General features: G+C 42.5%; 1 protein-coding gene across 1 annotated transcript in view; it reads left to right on the plus strand.

The window, feature by feature from the left end:
* The first annotated feature begins 16515 nt into the window (after window positions 1–16515).
* slc1a7b (solute carrier family 1 member 7b) overlaps window positions 16516–24709 on the plus strand; it is a 108827-nt gene continuing 100633 nt past the window's right edge. Inside the window, exon 1 of the mRNA XM_052461808.1 lies at window positions 16516–16901. Coding sequence (XP_052317768.1) covers window positions 16761–16901 — 141 coding nt within the window. The 5' untranslated portion in view covers window positions 16516–16760. The remainder of the gene's footprint in view (window positions 16902–24709) is intronic.

Below are 24709 nucleotides of genomic sequence, written 5' to 3' on the forward strand. Positions count from 1 at the left end.
AAATCTTCATGATGCTATAAATGGAGTGAAGAAAAAAATGGAAGAAGGGACAAAAAGAAAGCAAAATAAAGTGATGACAATTAGTGTCATCTCTCTCCCCCAGCCGGGGACAGGAGAAATGTTGTCTCACCACGACAGTAGTGACAGACGTGGGAGGACAAACCGTCCTGAATAAATAGCACAAGTTTTGGGTCAGAGAAAGATTAAAATCTCTGGTAAAAAGTGAAAACATGCACACAGAAACAACAGTTACAAAGCTTAACTTGTATTAATACACTACTCCGCGTGTATGTCTTTGAGCTGATGGACGGATAGATACGGTAGGTATGTAGGTATGTAGGTAGGTAGGCCGGTCCGTCGATAGATAAACCCTGACCCGGAAAATGTACAAAAGTATCTGCGTATATCGAATCTCTCATTCCTCAAAAAAAAAAATTATATCTGTTGTGCAGCAATTTACGGCCTTCCTGAAGACAAATAATGCATATGAAATGCTGCAGTTTGGTTTTAGACCCCATCATAGTAATGAAACCCGCACTTGTGAAGGTGGCAAATGACCTTTTAATGGTGTTTTACCAAGGCATCTGTTATTGTGCTCCAAGACTTTAGTGCCACTTTTGACACCATCGATCACCACATTCTTTTGGAGAGATTGGAAACCCTAATGGGTCTACATTAAAAAGTTATTTCCTGGTTTAGATCTTATCTGTTGGAAATATATTAGTTAATCTCTGTGGATGGTTTGTCCTCTGACAAATCAATGGTAAGTTTTGGTGTTCCTCAAGATTACATTTTAGGACCACTATGGTTTTCACAATATATTCTACCTCTGGTGACGTCGGAAACACAATGTCAATTTTCACCGCTATGTGGATGACACAGAGCTGTACATTTTGATTAAGCATGGTGAAACACCAAAACTACCTACCCTGGAAGCCTGTTTTTCAGACATAAGGAAGTGGATAGTGGCAAATGTTCTACTTTTAAACTCGGACAAAACCGAGATGTTAGTTCTAGGTCCCAAGAAACAAATAGATCTGCTGTTTGATCTGACAATTAATATTGATGGTTGTACAGTCGTCTCTGATAAAACTGTGAAGGACCTCTGTGTTACTCTGGACCCTGAGCTCTCTTTTGACAAATATATTAAGACTATTTCAAGGGCAGCTGTCACCTAGTGACTTGTTTTTTTAATTATATGAGCAAAAAAAGATTCCATTTTATTTGGAAAGGCAAGCCAGACAAAATTAAAACGGGCCTATTTATATAATGAATATGAATTTGGAGGGCAGAAATTATTACATTCTAAAGCATGAGACCTCTCCCTAAAGGTTTCAGTTATACGAAAGTTATACTTAAATCAGAACTGGTTATTTAGCAGATTAGTAAGAATGTCTCACCCCATGTTTAAGATGGGCCCTTTTCCCTTTATTCATATTAAAACCTCTCACTTTCAGTTATTTGAAAATTAAATGATCTCCAAAATATTGCTATTTTTAAAAGAAGCAATAGAAAGCTGGTTGCGATGTAAAAAAAACTGTATAATCTTTATAAATTATATCATAAATAGGATTGGTGGAGTTGTCGCACATGCAGCAAACAAAAATATATGGTCTGCTCTACTCAAAACTAATGCCAACTAATTGCAGCATTACCGCAAAAATGGAAGAGGCAAGCGGGAGGGGTAGAAAGTAAGGAACTTGTCTGTCGGCCCTGCATTAAAGAAAAACATTGCCTAAAGAGAATTGTGATAAATAAAAAAGTGTACCAGTTTTATTTAAGGACCAAAAATGGAAAGCTGTGCCATATAGATTGCAAAATAACTGGGAAGAGATTTTCGATGTACCGATTTCATGGTGCATGGTTCATGAACTGATACACAAAAAGACACTGGATTCAAAACGTACAGTTTTTCAAATAAAATGATCATGCAAAATTCTGGCAACCAAGAATATTAAATATGGGGAATCCAACCATCCCAGCTCTGCAGATGTTGCTGCAAAGAGAAAGAATCATTAGATCATTTGTTTTGGTGCTGTCCATACGTAACTTGTATTTGGGCGCAAGTTCAAGAATGGCTGACGAATTGCAACACTTACCTGAAGCTAACTCTGTAAATAGTACTGGTGGGTGATTAAAAAGTAATAGTCAAATTATCAATAATATAATAACACTCTTAGCAAAAAATGTTATCTTTAATTTACAATATGTAGAATCTATGAGAATAGAAAGGTTCAGAACTTTTGTGAAACATCACAGGACAGTTGAAAAATATATGGCAAATGTAATAATAGTGAAGACATAAAAACTATGAAATAACACATATGGAATCATGTAGTAACCAAAACAGTGTTAAACAAATCAAAATATCAACAAAACATCAACTGTTTTTTTGCATGAATCAGGCCTTTTGCATGAATCAGGCCTTCATGGTTGAATTGCTGCAAAGAAACCACTACTAAATGACACCAATAATAAAGAGACTTTATTGGGTCAATAAACACAAGCAATGGACAACAGACTAGTGGAAATCTGTCCTTTGGTCTGATGAGTCCAAATGTGAGATTTTTGGATCCAACTGCCGTGTCTCCGAGAGGCAGAGTAGGTGAATGGATAATCTCAGCATGTGTGGTTCCTACCGTGAAGCCTGGAGGAGGAGAAGTGATGGTGCGAGGGTGCTTTGCTGGTGACACCCTCTGTGATTTATTTAGAATTCAAGGCACACTTAACCAGCATGGCTACCACAGCATTCTGCAGCGATAAGCCATCCCATCTGGTTTGCACAGTTGGACTATCATTTGTTTTTCAACAGGACAATGACCCAACACACCTCCAGGCTGTGTAAGAAATATTTGACCAAGAAGGAGAGTGATGGAGTGCTGCATCAGATGACCTGGTCTCCACAATCACCAGACATCAACCCAAATGAGATGGTTGGGATAAGTTGGACCGCAGAGTGAAGGAAAAGCAACAACAAGTGCTCAGCATATGTCGGAACTCTTTCAAGACCGTTGGAAAATAATTCCAGGTGACTACCTCATGAAGCTGGTTGATAGAATGCCAAGAGTGTGCAAAACTGTCATCAAGGCAAACAAATCTCAAATATAAAATCTCAAATATAAAATCTATTTTGATTTGTTTAACACTTTTTTTTGGTTACTACATGATTCCATGTGTTTTTTTGTATATAGTTTTGATGTCTTCTACAATGTAGAAAATAGTAAAAATATAGAAAAACTCTTGAGTGAGTAGTTCAAATCAAAGGAAATTGTATCTGTCACTTGCGCCAAATACAACAGGTTTAGATCTTACAGTGTAATGCTTACTTACAAGCCCTTACAACAATACAGTTTCAAATAATAATAATAAAATACCCCCCAAAAATAAAAGAACCAAATAATTAAAGAGCAGCAGTAAAATAACAGTAGTGAGGCTATACAGAGTGGGTACCGGTACAGAGTAAATGTGCGGGGGCACCGGTCAGTCGAGGTAATTGAGCTAATATGTACACGTCGGTAGAGTTATTGAAGTGACTGTGCATAGATAATAAGACAGAGAAGCAGCAGAGGGGGGAAGGGGAATGCAAATAGTCTGGGTAGCCATTTGATTAGATGTTCAGGAGTCTTATGGCTGGTAGAAACTGTTTAGAAGCCTCTTGGACCTAGACTTGACGCTCCAGTACCACTTGCCATGCGGTAGCAGAGAGAACAGTCTATGACTAGGATGGCTGGAGTCTGACAATTTTTAGGGCCTTACTCTGACACGGCCCTGTGTAGAGGTCCTGGATGGGAGGAAGCTCGTACTGGGCCGTACGCACCACCCTCTGTAGTGCCTTGCGGTCAGAGGCCGAGCAGTTGCCGTACCAGGCAGTGATGCAACCAGCCAGCTGTATAACCTTTTGAGGATCTGAGGACCCATACCAAATCTTTTCAGTCTCCTGAGGGGGAATACGTTTTCTCAAGCCCTCTTCACGACTGTCTTAGTGTGCTTGGACCATGTTAGTTTGTTGGTGATGTGGACACCAAGCAACTTGAAACTCTCCACCTGCTCCACTGCAGCCCCATCGATGAGAATGGGGGCGTGATCGGTCCTCCTTTTCCTTTAGTCCACAATCATCTCCTTTGTCTTGATCACGTTGAGGGAGAGGTTGTTATTCTGGCACCACACGGCCAGGTCTCTGACCACCTCCCTATAGGCTGTCTCATCGTTGTCAGTGATCAGGCCTACAACTGTTGTGTCATCTGCGAACTTAATGACGGTGTTGGAGTCATGCCTGGCCGTGCAGTCATGAGTGAACAGGGAGTACAGGAGGGGACTGAGTACGCACCCCTGAGGGGACCCTGTGTTGAGGATCAGCGGTGCAGGTGTGTTGTTACCTACCCTTACCACTTGGTGGGAGAGGTGGGGGAGGGTGGGTTCTAGTCAGGAAGTCCAGGATCCAGTTGCTGGGGTTGGTGTTTAGTCCACGGTCCTTAGCTTAGTGATGAGCTTTGAGGGCACTATGGTGTTGAACGCCTAGCTGTAGTCAATGAATTGCATTCTCACATAGGTGTTCCTTTTGTCCAGATGTGAAAGGGCAGTGTGTAGTGCATTAGAGATAGCATCATCTGTGGATCTGTTAGGGCGTTATGCAAATTGGAGTGGGTCTAGGGTTTCTGGGATATTGGTGTTGTGAGCAATGACCAGCCTTTCAAATCACTTCATGGCTACAGACATCAGTAGTCATTTTGGCAGGTTACTTTAGTGTTCTTGGGCGCAGGGACTATGGTGGTCTGCTTGAAACATGTTGGTATTATAGACTCAGACAGGGAGAGGTTGAAAATGTCAGTGAAGACACTTGCCAGTTGGTCAGCACATGCTCGTAGTACACGTCCTGGTAATCCGTCTGGCCCTCCGGCATTGTGAATGTTAACCTGTTTAAAGGTCTTACTCAAATCACCTGCGGAGAGCGTGATCACACAGACGTCCGGAAGAGCTGATGTTCTCATGCATGTCTCAGTGTTACTTGCCTCGAAGCAAGCATAGAAGTAATTTAGCTTGTCTGGTAGGCTCGCGTCACTGCGCAGCTCTCGGCTGTGCTTCCCTTTGTAGTCTGTAACAGTTTGCAAGCCCTGACACATCCTACAAGCATCGGAGCCGGTGTAGTATGATTCGATCTTTATCCTGTATTAACGCTTTTCCTGTTCGGAGGGCATAGCAGGATTTTTTTATAAGCTTCCGGGTTAAAGTCCCACTCCTTGAAAGCGGCAGCTTTACCCTTTAGCTCAGTGCGAATGTTGCCTGAAATCCATGGCTTCTTGTTCGGGTATGTATGGTCAGTGTGGGGACGACATTGTCGACGGACTTATTGATGAAGCCAGTGACTGATGCGGTGTTCTCCTCAATGCCATCGGAGGAATCTCAGAACATATTCCAGTCTGTGCTAGAAAAACAATCCTGTAACTTAGCAACTGCTTCATCTGACCACTTTTTTTTATAGACCGAGTCACTGGTGCTTCCTGCTTTAATTTGTGCTTGTAAGCAGGAATCAGAAGGATAGAATTATGTTCAGATTTGCCAAATGGAGGACGAGGGAGACCTTTGTATGAGTCTATGTGTGTGGAGTGAAGGTGGTCTATTGTTTTTTCCCCCTCTTATTGCACATTTAACATGCTGGTAGAAATATGGTTAAACGATTTAAGTTTCCCTGAGAGAATCAGTTGTCCAAACATTTAGTTGTGTCCAAACTTTTGACTGGTACTGTATATATTTACCCAAATATATACAGTACGGGGGATTGTAAATGATGCAGACAATTACATTGATGGAAGCCACAATCTATTTGCAATTTTAAAGCTGATCTACCCCCCACTTTTTAAAATGATATTTATTTGAAAGGCAGCATTTTTCCATCTTTGTAACATAGTAAAAATCAGAAACCTTTGGTCAAAAATTATGCAGAAAAGCTCATCCATGCTTTTGTCACTTCTAGATTAGTCTCCCCGGACAAAGCACTAAATAAACTTCAGTTTGTGCCAAATATGGCTGTTAGAATCTTGACTACAACCAAATAATTTGAACATATTACTCCAGTGCTAGACTTTCTACACTGGCTTGATGTCAAGGTTTTACTGCTAACCTACAAAGCATTACATGGACGTGCTCCTACCTATCTGTCTGATTTTTATGGAATGGTCTGCCAATATATGTGAGAGACGCAGACTCCGTTTCAACCTTTAAGTCTTTACAGAAGACTTCTCTTCAATGGGTCCTATGCTTAAGTGTAGTCTGGCACAGGGCTGTGAAGGTGAATGGCAAGGCACTGGAATGACAAACCACCCTTGCTGTCTCTGCATGGTCAGCTCCCCTCTCCTCACTGAGATGCTCTGCTTCTGACCCTATTGCAGGGGTTGAGTCACTGGCTTACTATCAATCAAACAAATATATTTATAAAGCCCTTCTTACATCAGCCGATGTCACAAAGTGCAATACAGAAACCCAGCCTAAAACAGCAAGCAATGCAGATGTAGAAGCACGGTGGCTTGGAAAAACTCCCTTGACAGGCAGGAACCTAGGAACCTAGAGAGGAACCAAGCTCTGAGGGGTGGCCAGTCCTCTTCTGGCTGTGCCGGGTGGAGATTATAACAGTACATGACCAAGATGTTCAAACGTTCATAGATGACCAGCAAATAATAATAATCACAGTGGTTGTAGAGGGTGCAACACCTCAGGAGTAAATGCCAGTTGGCTTTTAGAAACAGCAGGTGCGGTAGAGAGAGAGTCGAAAACAGCAGATCCTGGATAAGGTAGCACGTCCAGTGAATAGGTCAGGGTTCCACAGCCACAAGCAGAACAGTTGAAGCTGGAGCAGCAGCATGGCCAGGTGGACTGGTGACAGCAAGGAGTATCAGACCAGGTAGTCCTGAGGCATGGTCCTAGGGCTCCGGTCCTCAGAGAGAAAGAGAGAATTAGAGGGAGCATACTTAAATTCAAACAGGACACAGAATAAGACATGACTCATGCTCCAGATATAACAGACTGATCCTAGCCCCCAGACAAACTATTGCAGCATAAATACTGGAGGCTGACACAAGAGGGATCGGGAGATACTGTGGCCACGTCCAACAAATTCCCCCGGACAGGGCCAACCAGACAGGTTATAACCCCACCCACTTTGCTAAAGTGCAGCCCCCACACCACTATAGGGATATATTCAAACCACCAACTTACTACCCTGAGACAAGGCCGAGTATAGCTCACCTGAGGGGGGTGCCAACCCGGACAGGAATATCACGTCTGACTCAACCCACTCAAGTGAAGCACCCCTTCTAGGGATGGCATGGAAGAGCACCAGTAAGCCAGTGACTCAGCCCCCGTAATAGGGTTAGAGGCAGAGAATCCCAGTGGAGAGAGTGGAACCGGCCAGGCAGAGACAGCAAGGGCGGTTCGTCTCTCCAGTGCCTTTGTTCACCTTCACACTCCTGGGCCAAACTACACTCAGTCATAGGACCTACTGAAGAGATGAGTCTTCAATAAAGACTTAACGGTTGAGACCGAGTCTAAGTCTCTCACGTGGCTAGGCAGACAATTCCATAGAAATAGAGCTCTATAGGAGAAAGCCCTGCCTCCAACTGTTTGCTTAGAAATTCTAGGGACAATAAGGAGGCCTGCGTCTTGTGACCATAGTGTACGTGTAGGTATGTACGGCAGGACCAAATCGGAAAGATAGGTAGGAGCAAGCCCATGCATGTCACGCGGGACTAGGTGTGTGCGCAGGAGTCAGACGCAGAGAGTAACGGAGTAAAGTGCTTTATTATTGCACACCAAACTGATAAGACCAATAAAATACAGGGCGCAGGACACTATACCAGACAACCCAATACCACACGGTGTCCAGTATAGGAAACAAAATACACCACGACCTAATATGTACACACGTAACAAAAGACAATCCCGCACAAAACAAGGGCGGGTCAAACTACTACATATAGGGAAGCTAATTAAAACCAACAGACAAACGAAAAAGGGATCGGTAGCGGCTAGTAGGACGTTGACGACGACCGCCGAGCACCGAGCGAACAGGCAGGGGAGCCAACTTCGGCGGAAGTCTTGACAATGTAATGCTTTGTAGGTTAGCAGTAAAACCTTGAAATCTGCCCTAGCCTTAACAGGAAGCCAGTGTAGAGAGGCTAGCACTGGAGAAATGTGATCCAATTTTTGGGTTCTAGTCAAGATTCTAGCAGCCATGTTTAGCACTAACTGAAGTTTATTTAGTGCTTAATATATATAATATATGCCATTTAGCAGACGCTTTTATCCAAAGCGACTTACAGTCATGTGTGCATACATTCTACGTATGGGTGGTCCCGGGGATCGAACCCACTACCCTGGCGTTACAAGCGCCATGCTCTACCAACTGAGCTTTATCCAGGTAGCTGGAAAGTATAGCAAGCTGTCCTTGAAAGTCTTGATATGCTCATCAAAATAGGGATCAGGGTCCAGAGTAACGCTGAAGTCCTTCACAGTTTTATTTGAGAAAACTGTACAACCATCAAGATTAATTGTCAGATCCAACAGAAGATTACTTTGTTTCTTGGGCCCTATAACTAGCGTCTGTCTTGTTCGAGTTTCAAAGTGAAAATGTTTTCACTTTTAAAGTACTCTCCCATGCCGTCCCTAGGAGGGGTGCGTCACGTTGTGCCAGGTTTTTTTCCCTCGACTTGAGTGGGTTGAGTCATTGACATGATCTTCCTGTCCGGTTTTGCGCCCACTCAGCCTTGTGCATTGGGGAGAACCTGCTGTTCATCTATGAACGTTTGAAAATCTTGAACATTCTGGATTACTTGCTCTTTTGCATTTTAGGTTGGGTTTCTGTGTAAGCACTTTGACATCTGCTGATGTAGAAAGGGCTTTGTAACTAAATTTGACGGAAATTTGACATTAGGGCATTGTCTTAACCTGAATCCAACGACATGGTGAAATGCTTTGTTGATTTCACATTGAAATCACATCACAGTAGTTGACAACTCCATCAAAGCTAGACATTGAACTGACGTCTGTGCCCAGTGGGGGGAGGCAGACATTTGAAATAGAAAGTGTCTAAATATAGCATAAAACTGAGTAGGGCTGGTGTAGGAGTGATGTTTGGAGTCTTTCAATCTCATTTAAGGTCACACAAAAATAATATGCCTGGGATGCTGCTCTGCTGGGAGAGAAAGATACTGTCACAGAGGTGTTGAATCAATTGTTGCCCGGGAGAGCAAGTTTTGTATAAAGTAAAATATTTTGTGTGAACAATCTACCATATGATATTCTGGAACTAGCTGACTTGTTTAAATCTTGCTACCGGTCACCCAAAACTCAGGCGCACACACATCCAGACACAACCCCACCACCAGGAAACTAGCTCTTGCTTGTTTAGAGTGTGTCAGTGTATGTATGACAGTTGTTGGTCCAACCAACTGATTCTCTCAGAGTCATAATCCCCCTTCCCAGGCTGCTCTCAGGAGCTTTCAACATTATGGTAGGCATACATTACAGGAAAACATTATGAATTACAAAGCCCTGCCACACGCCATGTACCCACATATAATCATATCAGCTGGAGTAGGATGATGGACATGCTTTCATGCAGAGGCTACAAAGGTTGACTGTCAAAAACAACTGTAGTTCTAAACAATCATAATGTCATGAGCTGCAAATAAAAACATAGTTCAGCTACAGAGTGGAGGTCTTGCTCTTCATTGTAATCAAATGGCTAATATCAATCCTATGCATGCAGGTCTCTCTTTGCTAAGAGTTGAGGAAAGACTGACTGTGCCACTTCTTGTTTTTACAAGAAACATTAATGTGTTAGAAATTCCAAATTGTTTACATAGTCAACTTACACACAGCACTGACACACACACACTTACTCCACCTGTTAAGGTTCTTCCGGTGAAGGAGAGGCAGACCAAAACCCAGCGTGGTTATTTTGATACATATTTAATAAAGATGAATAGAACAATATACAAAAACAAGCAAAACCAAAAACAGCCCTATCTGGTGTAACAAAGACAGGGACAATCACCCACAAAACACTCAAAGAATATGGCTGCCTAAATATGGTTCCCAATCAGAGACAACGATAAACACCTGCCTCTAATTGAGAACAACTCCAGGCAACCATAGACTTTTCTAGACAACTATACTACACCACAATCCCATAACCTACAAAAAAATCCTAGACAAATTACAACACCACATAAATAACCCATGTCACACCCTGGCCTGACCAAAATAATAAAGAAAACACAAAATACTAAGACCAGGGCGTGACACCACCAGGCATGCCACCAGGGGTCTTTTCACAGTCCACAGGTCCATTACAAATTCAAGGAAACATACAGTATTATACAGAGCCGTGAGTGAGTGGAACTCCCTTCCATCTTATATAGCGCAAGTGAACAGCAAACCTGGTTTCAAAAACAAATAAAGCAATACCTCACTGCACAACGCCTCTCCCCCATGTGACCTACTTGTTGTGTGTGTACTGACATGTTCATGTTTGTAACCCTTGTGTGGTGTTCGGGTCTGTGGGACCCATTTTCAAAGTTTACTAAAACGAAAATGAGACAATTAATTATTTTTTTTCAACTTGGGACTCATTGTCCTTGGCTCATTTTTTCCCAATGAACCCGAGGGAAATAAAAGTGTGGTTAAGTGTGTGTGTAGTAAACATGAAACAGAAAAGGTTGCTGTATGCCTTCCCTGTTTCTTCCTCCTCCTTGGACCTGCTGTTTCAACATAGCACTAAGAACCTGTCTGTCTTCCTGCCTGTCTGCCTGTCTCCCACTTTTCTCCCACTCTTTACCCTTTGTAGTGTGTGAAACTACATAGTGTCTTACGGGAACCTGTACAATGTTATTACAATACATTATTTTATTGTAAAAAAAAAAATCGGTAGGAGTGACATAACAAATAAATAGCTTTGCATGTGTGGCACCTTACCACAATCAATCCGTTTGGAAAAAATCTTCTCTGCTCAGAGGGCCTTTTTTTGCAGAAAGAGAAGCTAGTGTGGAAGGAGCGTCTTTTACGTTGGAAAATGAATAATTTTCCGAATATGAGGATCATGTCAATTCGAAGTCTGACAGTGAGTTGGAAGAAGAGGATGAGATTGACCTCCAGACAGCCCCAGGACCAGCCTATCAGCAACTAGCTCATCAGCAGGCTGCAGGAGGAGAAATATGGATGTCAAACAAATTTGAAATTGAATGGTCTTCTTGCCTAAGGAATGAGCCAACCCACATGGCTGCCAATGTGATAAGGATGCAACCAGGGCTGACGCGGATAGGCAGGAAGGACATAAAGGGCCGACGCGGATATGCAGAACAAAAAGGGCTAACGCGGATATGCAGAACATAAAGGGATATGCAGGACATAAAGGGATATGCAGGACATAAAGGGATATGCAGAACATAAAGGGATATGCATGACATAAAGGGATATGCAGGACATAAAGGGATATGCAGGACATAAAGGGATATGCAGGACATAAAGGGATATGCAGGACATAAAGGGATATGCAGGACATAAAGGGATATGCAGGACATAAAGGGATATGCAGGACATAAAGGGATATGCAGGACATAAAGGGATATGCAGGACATAAAGGGATATGCAGGACATAAAGGGATATGCAGGACATAAAGGGATATGCAGGACATAAAGGGATATGCAGGACATAAAGGGATATGCAGAACATAAAGGGATATGCAGAACATAAAGGGATATGCAGAACATAAAGGGATATGCAGAACATAAAGGGATATGCAGAACATAAAGGGATATGCAGGACATAAAGGGATATGCAGAACATAGTCCAGGATCCAGTTGCAGAGGGAGATGTTTAGGCCCAGGGTCCTTAGCTTAGTGATTAGTTTTGAGGGCACTATTGTGTTGAACGCTGGGCTCTAGTCAATGAATTGCATTGTCACGTAGGTGTTCCTTTTGTCCAGGTGGGAAAGGGCAGTGTTTAGTGCAATAGAGATTGCATCATCATCATGAGCAGTATACAAATTGGAGTGTGTCTATGGTTTCTGGGATAATGGTGTTAATGTGAGCCATTACCAGCCTTTCAAAGCACTTCATTGCTACGGACATGAGTGCTACAGGTCTGTAGTCATTTAGGCAAGTTACCTTAGTGCTCTTGGGCACAGGGACGATGGTGGTCTGCTTGAAGAATGTTGGTATTACAGACTCAATCAGGGACATGTTAAAAATGTCAGTGAAGACACCTGCCAATTGGTCAGCACATGCCAGGAGCACACATCCTGGTAATCCGTCTGTCCCAGCGGCGCTTTGCCTGTTTGATGGTTCGTCTGAGGGTCTAGCAGGATTTCTTATAAGCTTCCGGGTTAGAGTCCCACTCCTTGAAAGCGGCAGCTCTACCCTTTAGCTCAGTGCGGATGTTGCCTGTAATCCATAGCTTCTGGTTGGGGTATGTACGTACGGTCACTGTGGGGACGACGTCATCGATGCACTTGTTGTAGGTTTCGCATCTGCTTCATCTGATCACTTTTTATAGACTGAGTCACTGGTGCTTCCAGCTTTAAATTTAGCTTGTAAGCAGGAATCAGGAGGATATAATTATATATGTGTGAGTGAGTGAGGTGTGGGTAAAATTCCTAAACTAAGTGTTTTCATCATCTGGATCTAGATTGCAGTTAGTAGTCACAAGAAGAAGTCCTGCGATGTGTGTGAACCCAAGAAGGACAGGAAGCCACAGTACACATGCATCAAGTGCAAGAAATACATTTGCTACACACACACAGTAAAACTCTGTCCCTCATGTTGTGTGTAGATTGGCCTTAATTTGTGTTAAATGGGACCATTTCTCATTTCCATAAAATACTGTATATAAAATTTGTCCTTCCAATTTTTTCAGTTCAAAGCAATAAACATCAATAGTGATGAAACCTTGTTTTATTTATATTTGTTAAAGATAAACATGATTCATTCCACCCATGTCTTGATTATAATTGATTTTTGTTTACTGAAATGGATAGCGCTTTTATTGATAAATGTGATCTAGCAAAGGTAATTGGCAAATATTAATGGTCTATGCTGTCTGTATTGATTGTAACTGATATAAGTAAACATCTAAGTAATACGTCTTTTTTTTAAACCCAATAATGTTGTGGGTCCATCAGACCTGCGGACACTGGGTGAATAACAAACGCATTAACACCACACACGGGTTCAATGTATGTACATTGTAAAGTCTTTTGTCTGTAATGTCTTTTTCGTTGTGTCAGACTACAGTAATACTAGCTGTCGCCATTGGCGTCGACTGGCATCGGCTAATGGGGATCCTAATAAATCAGTGTTCATACATACCCCTTGACTTTTTTCCTTATTTTGTTGTTACAGCCTGAATTCAAAATGGATTAAAATTTACACACAATACCCCATAATGACAAAGTGAAAACATGTTTTTAGAAATGTTTTCTAATTTATTGAAAATGAAATACAGGAATGTCTCATTTACATAAGTATTCACAACCCTGAGTCAATACATGCTAGAATCACCTTTGGCAGCAATTACAGCTGTGAGTCTTTTTGGGTCTCCCATTGTCTGTTGGAAAGCAGTCTGAAACAGTTTATCCTCTAAGAATCTGTCTCCCAGTGTCTGTTGGAAAGCAGTCTGAAACAGGTTATCCTCTAGGAATCTGTCTCCCATTGTCTGTTGGAAAGCAGTCTGAAACAGTTTATCCTCTAAGAATCTGTCTCCCAGTGTCTGTTGGAAAGCAGTCTGAAACAGGTTATCCTCTAGGAATCTGTCTCCCAGTGTCTGTTGGAAAGCAGTCTGAAACAGGTTATCCTCTAGGAATCTGTCTCCCATTGTCTGTTGGAAAGCAGTCTGAAACAGCTTATCCTCTAGGAATCTGTCTCCCATTGTCTGTTGGAAAGCAGTCTGAAACAGGTTATCCTCTAGGAATCTGTCTCCCAGTGTCTGTTGGAAAGCAGTCTGAAACAGGTTATCCTCTAGGAATCTGTCTCCCAGTGTCTGTTGGAAAGCAGTCTGAAACAGGTTATCCTCTGGGAATCTGTCTCCCATTGTCTGTTGGAAAGCAGTCTGAAACAGGTTATCCTCTAGGAATCTGTCTCCCATTGTCTGTTGGAAAGCAGTCTGAAACAGGTTATCCTCTAGGAATCTGTCTCCCATTGTCTGTTGGAAAGCAGTCTGAAACAGGTTATCCTCTAGGAATCTGTCTCCCAGTGTCTGTTGGAAAGCAGTCTGAAACAGGTTATCCTCTAGGAATCTGTCTCCCAGTGTCTGTTGGAAAGCAGTCTGAAACAGGTTATCCTCTAGGAATCTGTCTCCCATTGTCTGTTGGAAAGCAGTCTGAAACAGGTTATCCTCTAGGAATCTGTCTCCCAGTGTCTGTTGGAAAGCAGTCTGAAACAGCTTATCCTCTAGGAATCTGTCTCCCATTGTCTGTTGGAAAGCAGTCTGAAACAGGTTATCTATCCTCTAGGAATCTGTCTCCCATTGTCTGTTGGAAAGCAGTCTGAAACAGCTTATCCTCTAGGAATCTGTCTCCCATTGTCTGTTGGAAAGCAGTCTGAAACAGGTTATCCTCTAGGAATCTGTCTCCCATTGTCTGTTGGAAAGCAGTCTGAAACAGGTTATCCTCTAGGAATCTGTCTCCCATTGTCTGTTGGAAAGCAGTCTGAAACAGGTTATCCTCTAGGAATCTGTCTCCCAGTGTCTGTTGGAAAGCAGTCTGAAACAGGTTATCCTCTAGGAATCTGTCTCCCAGTGTCTGTTGGAAAGCAGTCTGAAACAGCTTATCCTCTAGGAATCTGTCTCCCAGTGTCTGTTGGAAAGCAGTCTGAAACAGGTTATCCTCTAGGAATCTGTCTCCCAGTGTCTGTTGGAAAGCAGTCTGAAACAGGTTATCCTCTAGGAATCTGTCTCCCATTGTCTGTTGGAAAGCAGTCTGAAACAGGTTATCCTCTAGGAATCTGTCTCCCATTGTCTGTTGGAAAGCAGTCTGAAACAGGTTATCCTCTAGGAATCTGTCGCCCAGTGTCTGTTGGAAAGCAGTCTGAAACAGCTTATCCTCTAGGAATCTGTCTCCCATTGTCTGTTGGAAAGCAGTCTGAAACAGGTTATCCTCTAGGAATCTGTCTCCCATTGTCTGTTGGAAAGCAGTCTGAAACAGGTTATCCTCTAGGAATCTGTCTCCCATTGTCTGTTGGAAAGCAGTCTGAAACAGGTTATCCTCTAGGAATCTGTCTCCCAGTGTCTGTTGGAAAGCAGTCTGAAACAGTTTATCCTCTAGGAATCTGTCTCCCAGTGTCTGTTGGAAAGCAGTCTGAAACAGGTTATCCTCTAGGAATCTGTCTCCCAGTGTCTGTTGGAAAGCAGTCTGAAACAGGTTATCCTCTAGGAATCTGTCTCCCAGTGTCTGTTGGAAAGCAGTCTGAAACAGGTTATCCTCTAGGAATCTGTCTCCCAGTGTCTGTTGGAAAGCAGTCTGAAACAGCTTATCCTCTAGGAATCTGTCTCCCATTGTCTGTTGGAAAGCAGTCTGAAACAGGTTATCCTCTAGGAATCTGTCTCCCATTGTCTGTTGGAAAGCAGTCTGAAACAGGTTATCCTCTAGGAATCTGTCTCCCATTGTCTGTTGGAAAGCAGTCTGAAACAGGTTATCCTCTAGGAATCTGTCTCCCATTGTCTGTTGGAAAGCAGTCTGAAACAGCTTATCCTCTAGGATTTCTCCTGTGCTTAGATCTATTCCATTTATTTTTATGTCCAAACATAACACTTCTGTATTCAGGACATAAAGTTAATTTCTTTTTTTTATTTTTTTTTTACAGTTTTACCTTAGTTCCTTATTGCAAACAGGATGCATGTTTGGGAATATTTTTATTCACATCATCATGATGATACAAAGTTCTGAATGTTGTTTCATTTGGAAATGACTAACATTCTGGGCGGCGTGCTCAGGTTGACTTTCCCTTGGAATCGCCCAGATACTGTTAGGATTAGTTTAGTCAGTGGACTTTTTTTCCTTTCCCTCCATTAGCTTAATTCAACAGGCTGAAAGGACGCCATCTATGATCTCTCTGTGATAAACTTGCAGGTAACCTTCCTTGTCCAATTGTTGCTGGATCTTTAATCCAGCCTTCAGCTCCCTTTAAATACGGTGTCTCTGTAAGAGGATTTCTGATGTTAACCCTCAGAACAATACTGCCAGCTGTCACACTCTCATAGACCCCTGGCGGCATCACAGGCTGGGCTGAGGAGGGGCTGGATGGGCTGGTCACAGTGTGGGGATGGAGGGATAGAGGGGAGGGCTAGAACTCTGATGATTGGAGGGGAAAAGAGGGAGTGGATGCAGGCATGGGAGGCAGATAGGGAGGGATGGGAGGGCTGGGAATAGAGGTCTGGAGGGGAGGGCTGGGTCTCTTGATGGATGGGTGGGGCAGAACAGAAAGGGGATGCCTGGAAAGTGTGTTGATCTCCTTAGTCCAGCACAGCTCACCAGCCAGAAAGGAGAGAGGGACGCCCATTCGGACGGTCCAAAAGTATCTTTAAACCTGGAGCGTGAAAGGAGATCAAGAATTGCCTATCTCATCCGTTCCCATTCTTCTTTTCTGTCCTCTTCTCTCTATCTCTTTCGTTCTCGTTCCCTCTCTTTTCACCCTCATCCATCCTGGGTTGGGTCAGTGCTTTTCTATGGGTTGCTGCTGATACAGCGTGGACTGGGAAAGACTAGGGATTTGTGATGGTTGTGGCTCTGGATGCAGTGTGGGTGAGGGTGAAGGGGGTGTGCAAACAGAATGGACTCCTCATTCTGTCTGTGTTGGCTGTGGTCATAGGATGCCTGCTGGGCTTCTTCCTAAGGACTAAAAGGCTCACAGAGCAGGTCAGTAAGCAGCCTCCTTCCTACATACTCCCTACTCCCCTATGTGATTCCTTTGATTCCTTTTGATTGTGATTCCTTTTCCGTTGTATTCCATCAGCCACACCCCTCCCTCTGTCATCCCCTGGTTCAACAATGATCTACCTATAAATCCTATACTCTACCCAATAAACCCTTTCCTATACCCTACCTATAAACTATTTTCAATACCCTACTTACGAACCCCTTCCTATACCCTACCTATAAACTCTTTTCTATACCCTACCTATAAACTATTTTCAATACCCTACTTACGAACCCCTTCCTATACCCTACCTATAAACTCTTTTCTATACCCTACCTATAAACTATTTTCAATACCCTACTTACGAACCCCTTCCTATACCCTACCTATAAACTATTTTCTATACCCTACCTATGAACCTCTTCCTATACCCTACCTAGAAACTCTTTTCTATACCCTACCTATAAACCCCTTCCTATACCCTACCTCGAAACCCTTTTCAATACCCTACTTACGAACCCCTTCCAATACCCTACCTATAAACTCTTTTCTATACCCTACCTATAAACTATTTTCAATACCCTACTTACGAACCCCTTCCTATACCCTACCTATAAACTATTTTCTATACCCTACCTATGAACCTCTTCCTATACCCTACCTAGAAACTCTTTTCTATACCCTACATATAAACCCCTTCCTATACCCTACCTCGAAACCCCTACCTATGAACCTCTTCCTATACCCTACCTAGAAATGATTTTCTATACCCTACCTATGAACCTCTTCCTATACCCTACCTAGAAACGATTTTCTATACCCTACCTATGAACCTCTTCCTATACCCTACCTAGAAACTATTTTCTATACCCTACATATTAACCCCTTCCTATACCATACCTATAAACTATTTTCTATACCCTACCTATGAACCTCTTCCTATACCCTACCTAGAAACCCTTTGCTATACCCTACCTATGAACCTCTTCCTATACCCTACCTAGAAACTATTTTCTATACCCTACCTATGAACCTCTTCCTATACCCTACCTAGAAACCCTTTGCTATACCCTACCTATGAACCTCTTCCTATACCCTACCTAGAAACTCTTTGCTATACCCTACCTATGAACCTCTTCCTATACCCTACCTAGAAACTATTTTCTATACCCTACCTATGAACCTCTTCCTATACCCTACCTAGAAACCCTTTGCTATACCCTACCTATGAACCTCTTCCTATACCCTACCTAGAAACCCTTTGCTATACCCTACCTATGAACCTCTTCCTATACCCTACCTAGAAACTCTTTTCTATACCCTACCTATGAACCTCTTCCTATACCCTACCTAGAAACTCTTTTCTATACCCTACATATGAACCCCTTCCTATAACATACCTATAAACCCTTTGCTATACTCTACCTATAAACCCCTTCTAATACCATACCTATAAACTCTTTTCTATACCCTACCTATGAAGCTCTTCCTATACCCTACCTAGAAACTATTTTCTATACCCTACCTATGAACCTCTTCCTATACCCTACCTCGAAACTATTTTCTATACCCTACCTATGAACCTCTTCCTATACCCTACCTAGAAACTATTTTCTATACCCTACCTATGAACCTCTTCCTATACTCTACCTAGAAACTCTTTTCTATACCCTACCTATGAACCTCTTCCTATACCCTACCTAGAAACTCTTTTCTATACCCTACCTATGAACCTCTTCCTATACCCTACCTAGAAACTCTTTTCTATACCCTACCTATGAACCTCTTCCTATACCCTACCTAGAAACTCTTTTCTATACCCTACCTAGAAACTCTTTTCTATACCCTACATATGAACCCCTTCCTATAACATACCTATAAACCCTTTGCTATACCCTACCTATGAACCTCTTCCTATACCCTACCTATAAACTCTTTTCTATACCCTACCTATGAACCTCTTCCTATACCCTACCTAGAAACCCTTTGCTATACCCTACCTATGAACCTCTTCCTATACCCTACCTAGAAACCCTTTGCTATACCCTACCTATGAACCTCTTCCTATACCCTACCTATAAACTCTTTGCTATACCCTACCTATGAACCTCTTTCTATACCCTACCTCGAAATTATTTTCTATACCCTACCTATGAACCTCTTCCTATACCCTACCTATAAACTCTTTTCTATACCCTACCTATGAACCTCTTCCTATACCCTACCTATAAACTCTTTGCTATACCCTACCTATGAACCTCTTTCTATACCCTACCTCGAAATTATTTTCTATACCCTACCTATGAACCTCTTCCTATACCCTACCTATAAACTCTTTTCTATACCCTACCTATGAACCTGTGGAAGTAATACTAAACCCAGGATCTCCACATTCCCCCCGTGTGATGCCATGGTCCAACATGTGCTGTTATCTACAGTATAAAGCCTCTACTCTACCCTTCCCACAAACCTGTCAATGTACACCCAAATCACTGGTCCAAAAGGCCAAAATACTATTTGTTGTGAGCCCACCTCCTAACCTTGTGTGGTTGTGTTCCTCTATCCCAAAATAAGGTCCTATCTATGTAGACTCCCATCATTCCCCACCTTGGCCGCTATGTGCAAGAAGAGATCCACTGAATGTGTTCAAAAAGACAGTGATATGTTAATTATAATGTATTGTAGTAAGCACCACATGGCAGCTCAATAGCTTCATAGTACGACAAGGTGTAGGGTGAGGAGTGGGTTGCCAAATCCAGGTCTAACTTACATGTACAGCTTTATTGAAACACCTACTCTGACCTTTGATAAGCTGACTGGATCACTGACACCACCCCATCCATAATATTAACCTTTATTTATCCAGTCTAGTCTCATCTTGAGTTATCTTTTTCTACTGAGAATCTCTTTTTCAAGAGAGACCTGGTCCAATATTAGTCGGTATAGAAATCTGGAGGTGGCCTTCCGTGCACTATTGTCTCCTGACAGAACCGTACGTTACATCTCAAAGCAGATGTGACACTTGCCCCCCACCCCTGATCACAGCTTCCCCATGGAGAAGGTCCAGTCTCATACGGATGAGGGCCGGCAGCTTTCTCTCCCACCTCAGAGTTTATCCCCCTCACCCCCTGTGAGTAAAGCTATATCATATTCTGGAATAGGGCTTAAATATAGCAGGATAGTCCTTCACTCTGACTATGGCGGATTATCATCCAATCAAACAAATGCTTTCCTCCTATCCCTCCGTCGTAACTACAATAACCAAAAGTACCTTTTTTTATATTTATTTAACCTTTATTTATCCAGGCGAATCAATAAAGAACAAATTTGTATTTACAACGAAGGCCTGAAAACCTCTTAGCCTCTACATATTGAAAGACAAGTTGGAGATTGGAGATTGCTGAAGGCCTCTGACTGTGATTAGTAATTTTGTTGGTTGAGTTGGTGCTGGGGGCTGTTATCTTTTGCTTGATTCTGAATGTAGCTAGCTACCTACAGTTATTATGTGTAATCAGTGGACTATACTATCTGCAATGTACATTAGCCAAAAGTGCCTCTTAGCCCCTTCATTTTGAAAGACATGTTGGAAATATAGAGTGAAGAAGATGATGTCTCTATGATGTCTGATAAATTACAGTGGGCTTTAGGCTGGAAATGTTGGTTGACTTGAGTTGAGGGCTGGGAGCGGTTTGCATTAGTTATGAAAGTAGATACCTAGATATAATTATTATGTGTAATAAGTGTTTTTTTCAGTGTCTCTAGATGTACATTTCTGACATGTTGGAGATAGATGAAGGCTCCTGAGGTTTCACGTAAATTAAAGTGAGCTTTTAGTCCTTTTGGTTGTTGAGTTGGCGGCTGGGGGAGATACAGTGACATGACTGTGAACAGGTTAGATGGGTTGAGTAGGTTGTACTTATGTTGGTGGTTGAGTAGAGTTGGGGGCTGGAGATGGACATATAGATGGAGAGATGGAGAGGAGAAGGGCAATGAGAGGGACAGGCTAACATGTAACCATAAAGAGGTGAAATGGGCCCTGTCATTAGAGGGATGAAGAAATTAGAGTGGGCTTTGATTTAGTCATGCTGGTGCTTTATTTATTAAAAAGTATGGGGGCTGGAGGTGTGCCAAATCCTCTTCAATTTGCAGTGAAGGTTACACAGTCTCACACCACAAAGAGAAAAGGGGAGACAGAGAGAAAGAAAGAGAGAGAAAGAAATATATTTAAAAAGAGAACGAGAGAGAGAAAGTGGAAGAGAGACTTAATGTACTTTTGAGTCGGAGGCTAAATAGACTGCTTATGGTTTATTATTATTCTGCCGTTCAATGCTGATGAAATCTCTTAGAGCCTGCTACATTGGCATTAGCGTCTTCACTGCACATAGTTATTGTAATATATCAATATGATCCTATTCATATTCTCTCCAATAGCTCCCACTTCTCACAGTTCAATGGTTTAAGGACCCTGACTGTGTTACCTGAAGGTTAGTGCTATCTGGGATCCTTGGGACATCCCTACCCTAAAACCTAACCTTAACCCCTACCCATAACCATAACCCTTACCCAACCCTAACCCTAACCTTAACCATTTTAAATGTACATTTCAATGGGGTATGGACGTCCCAAGAATTTGGGATTTGCAAGGACCGTTGTCTGAATGCCCAGCCTCCACTTCACCTACATATAAATGAAGAGAGATTACAAAATAACCCTAATGAACCATGCACATTGCTTTTAATCAGTATCTGATTCAGTATCTGATTCAATAAGATGGTTGTTCACACTCTGTAATGGCTCTCTTCTATCTCCTCCTCTGACGAAGAGGTGGAACAGGGATCGGACCAAAATGCAGCGTGATGATGATTCATGGTATATTTTAATGAAGGAAAAACTATACATGCAGAAACTACAAAAATAAATGAAATGTGAAAAACCGAAACGGCCCTATCTGATGCAAACACAAAGACAGGAACAATCACCCACGACATACTCAAAGAATATGGCTGCCTAAATATGGTTCCCAATCAGAGACAACGATAATCACCTGACTCTGATTGAGAACCGCCTCAGGCAGCCATAGACTATGCTAGACACCCCACAAAAACCCCATGACAAAAACGCACCACAATAACCCATGTCACACCCTGGCCTGACCAAATAAATGAAGACAAACATACATTACTTTGACCAGGGCGTGACACACACCCTGTGCTGCTGCAGGTGATTTGAAAAAAAAAAAACGAATCCCCTGGTTCAACGAGTGATGATCTACCTAAACTCAGCAACAACAAAAAAATATCCTCTCACTGTCAACTACGTTTATTTTCAGCAAACTTAACATGTGTAAATATTTGTATGAACATAACAAGATTCAACAACTGAGACATAAACTGAACAAGTTTCCCAGACATGTGACTAAAAGAAATGGAATAATGTGTCGCTGAACAAAGGGGGTTAAAATCAAAAGTAACAGTCAGTCTCTGGTTGTGGCCACCAGCTGCTTTAAGTAATGCAGTGCATCTCCTCCTCGTGAACTGCACCAGATTTGCCAGTTCTTGCTGTGAGATGTTACCCCACCCTTCCACCAAGGCACCTGCAAGTTCCCGGACAGTTCTGGGGGTAATGGCCCTAGCCCTCACCCTCCGATCCAACAGGTCCCAGCCATGGCATTGACATTCCTGTCTTGCAGGAAATCATGCACAGAAAGAGCAATATAGCTGGTGGCATTGTCATGCTGGAGGCTCATGTCAGGATGAGCCTGCAGGAAGGGTACCACATGAGAGAGGAGGATGTCTTCTCTGTAACGCACAGCATTGAGATTGCCTGCAATGACAACAAGTTCAGTCCGATGATGCTGTGACACACTACCCCAGACCATGACGGACCCTCCACCTCCAAATCGATCCCGCTCCAGAGTACAGGCCTCAGTGTAATGCTCATTCCTTCGACGATAAATGCGAATCCGACCATCACCCCTGGTGAGACAAAACTGTGACTTGTCAGTGAAGAGCACTTTTTGCCGGTCCTGTCTGGTCCAGCGACAGTGGGTTTGTGCCCATAGGCGACGTTGTTGCCGATGATTTCTGGTGAGGACCTGCCTTACAACAGGCCTACAAGCCCTCAGTCAAGGATCTCAGCCTATTGAGAGACAGTCTGAGCACTGATGGAGCAGGCTATTGCTATTTTACTGCTGCTCTTTAATCATGTGTTATTTTTATCTCTTACGTTGTTCAGGTATTTTCTTAAAACTGCATTATTGGTTAGGGGCTGGTAAATAAGCATTTGACTGTAAGGTGTTGTATTCAGCGCATGTGACAAATAACATTTGATTTGATTTGATTCCGAATAGTGATCTTAGACGTGATGACGGGCGCAGTGGGAGAAATGGTTGAGGAGAGAAGAGGAGGGATCGGGCAGGCAGACAGCAGACTTGGCTCAGACCCAGTTTGTCTGGATATTTACACCAGGGGAACCAAAGGGTGCTGCTGCTGCCCATTATGTCCAATCCTATCAGGCAGGATGGCCTGAGGTGTAGAGGGAGAGCACATGAGATCAGTGGAGTGAGTTGGGGGGGTTTCATACAGTAGCTAGATCTGGGATGAATGTGACTATAACAAAATAACTTAATTGATGCAAAAGCTTTCCTCAAATATACACTCCTTTCAGTTCCATGTAGAACCCTTTTTGGTTCCATGTACTATAGAACACTTTACACAGAGGGTTCTACATGGAACCCAAAAGGGGTCTCCATGGAGCCCGAAAGTGTTCTCCAAAGGGTTATCCTATGGGGACAGTTGAAGAACCCTTTAAGGACTCAAGAGTATTCAAGTGTAAAAGTGATCGTTGCAATTGATCAGAGTCGGCATGGGGGAATTGACTGCCAGTCACTGAGACACAGGGTCAGCAGTTTGGGACCATAGTTATGGAACTTTTATTAATAGACAATAATGTTGCATAGTCTTCCATCACAATCAGTCACAGTTTATAATCATGGCCAACCTCATTAGCAGTGTTAGAGTACTTTCATGAACAGCAAAGTGACTGACTATTTGGTAACACTTCCCTTGACACCCAGCATCATAACATGTTATGACACGGTCATAACCATGTCTTAATATGTCATAACATAACATAATATTATTTCTTATTGTTTATTTTATTTAACCTTTATTTAACTAGGCAAGTCAGTTAAGAACAAATTCTTATTTACAATGACGGCCTACCCCTGCCGAACCCAAACCCGGACGATGGTGGGCCAATTGTGCGCCGCACTATGGGACTCCCAATCACTGAGATGCACTGCCTTAGAGCTCTACGCCACTAATATGGTCAAAACACTGTCATGACACATATATTTAAACCTGTTGTGACATATATTGCATTACTTTATGGCTGGTTATGACATCTACATAAGAGTGTCAAAAACCCACATAACCTACCACACAAGGCAAGACATTCCATTCCGCTATAGCATACTTGTCAACAGTATGAATATGTTATATGACATTTTTCTGAAATATACCATATTAAATTATGTCAGACATGCGCCTAACCCAATGCTCTGTTGCTGATGTCATAATGCTTCTTGACAGTGTCATAAAGTCTATTTTCTTAGTCCAAGTAAAGTGACACAGCATGGTCATAATGCTTCTTGACAGTGTCATAAAGTCTATTTTCTTAGTCCAAGTAAAGTGACACAGGATGGTCATAATGCTTCTTGACAGTGTCATAAAGTCTATTTTCTTAGTCCAAGTAAAGTGACACAGCATGGTCATAATGCTTCTTGACAGTGTCATAAAATCTATTT

This window comes from Oncorhynchus keta, chromosome 1 (assembly GCF_023373465.1).
Source record: "Oncorhynchus keta strain PuntledgeMale-10-30-2019 chromosome 1, Oket_V2, whole genome shotgun sequence".
In the NCBI taxonomy this organism is placed as follows: domain Eukaryota; kingdom Metazoa; phylum Chordata; class Actinopteri; order Salmoniformes; family Salmonidae; genus Oncorhynchus; species Oncorhynchus keta.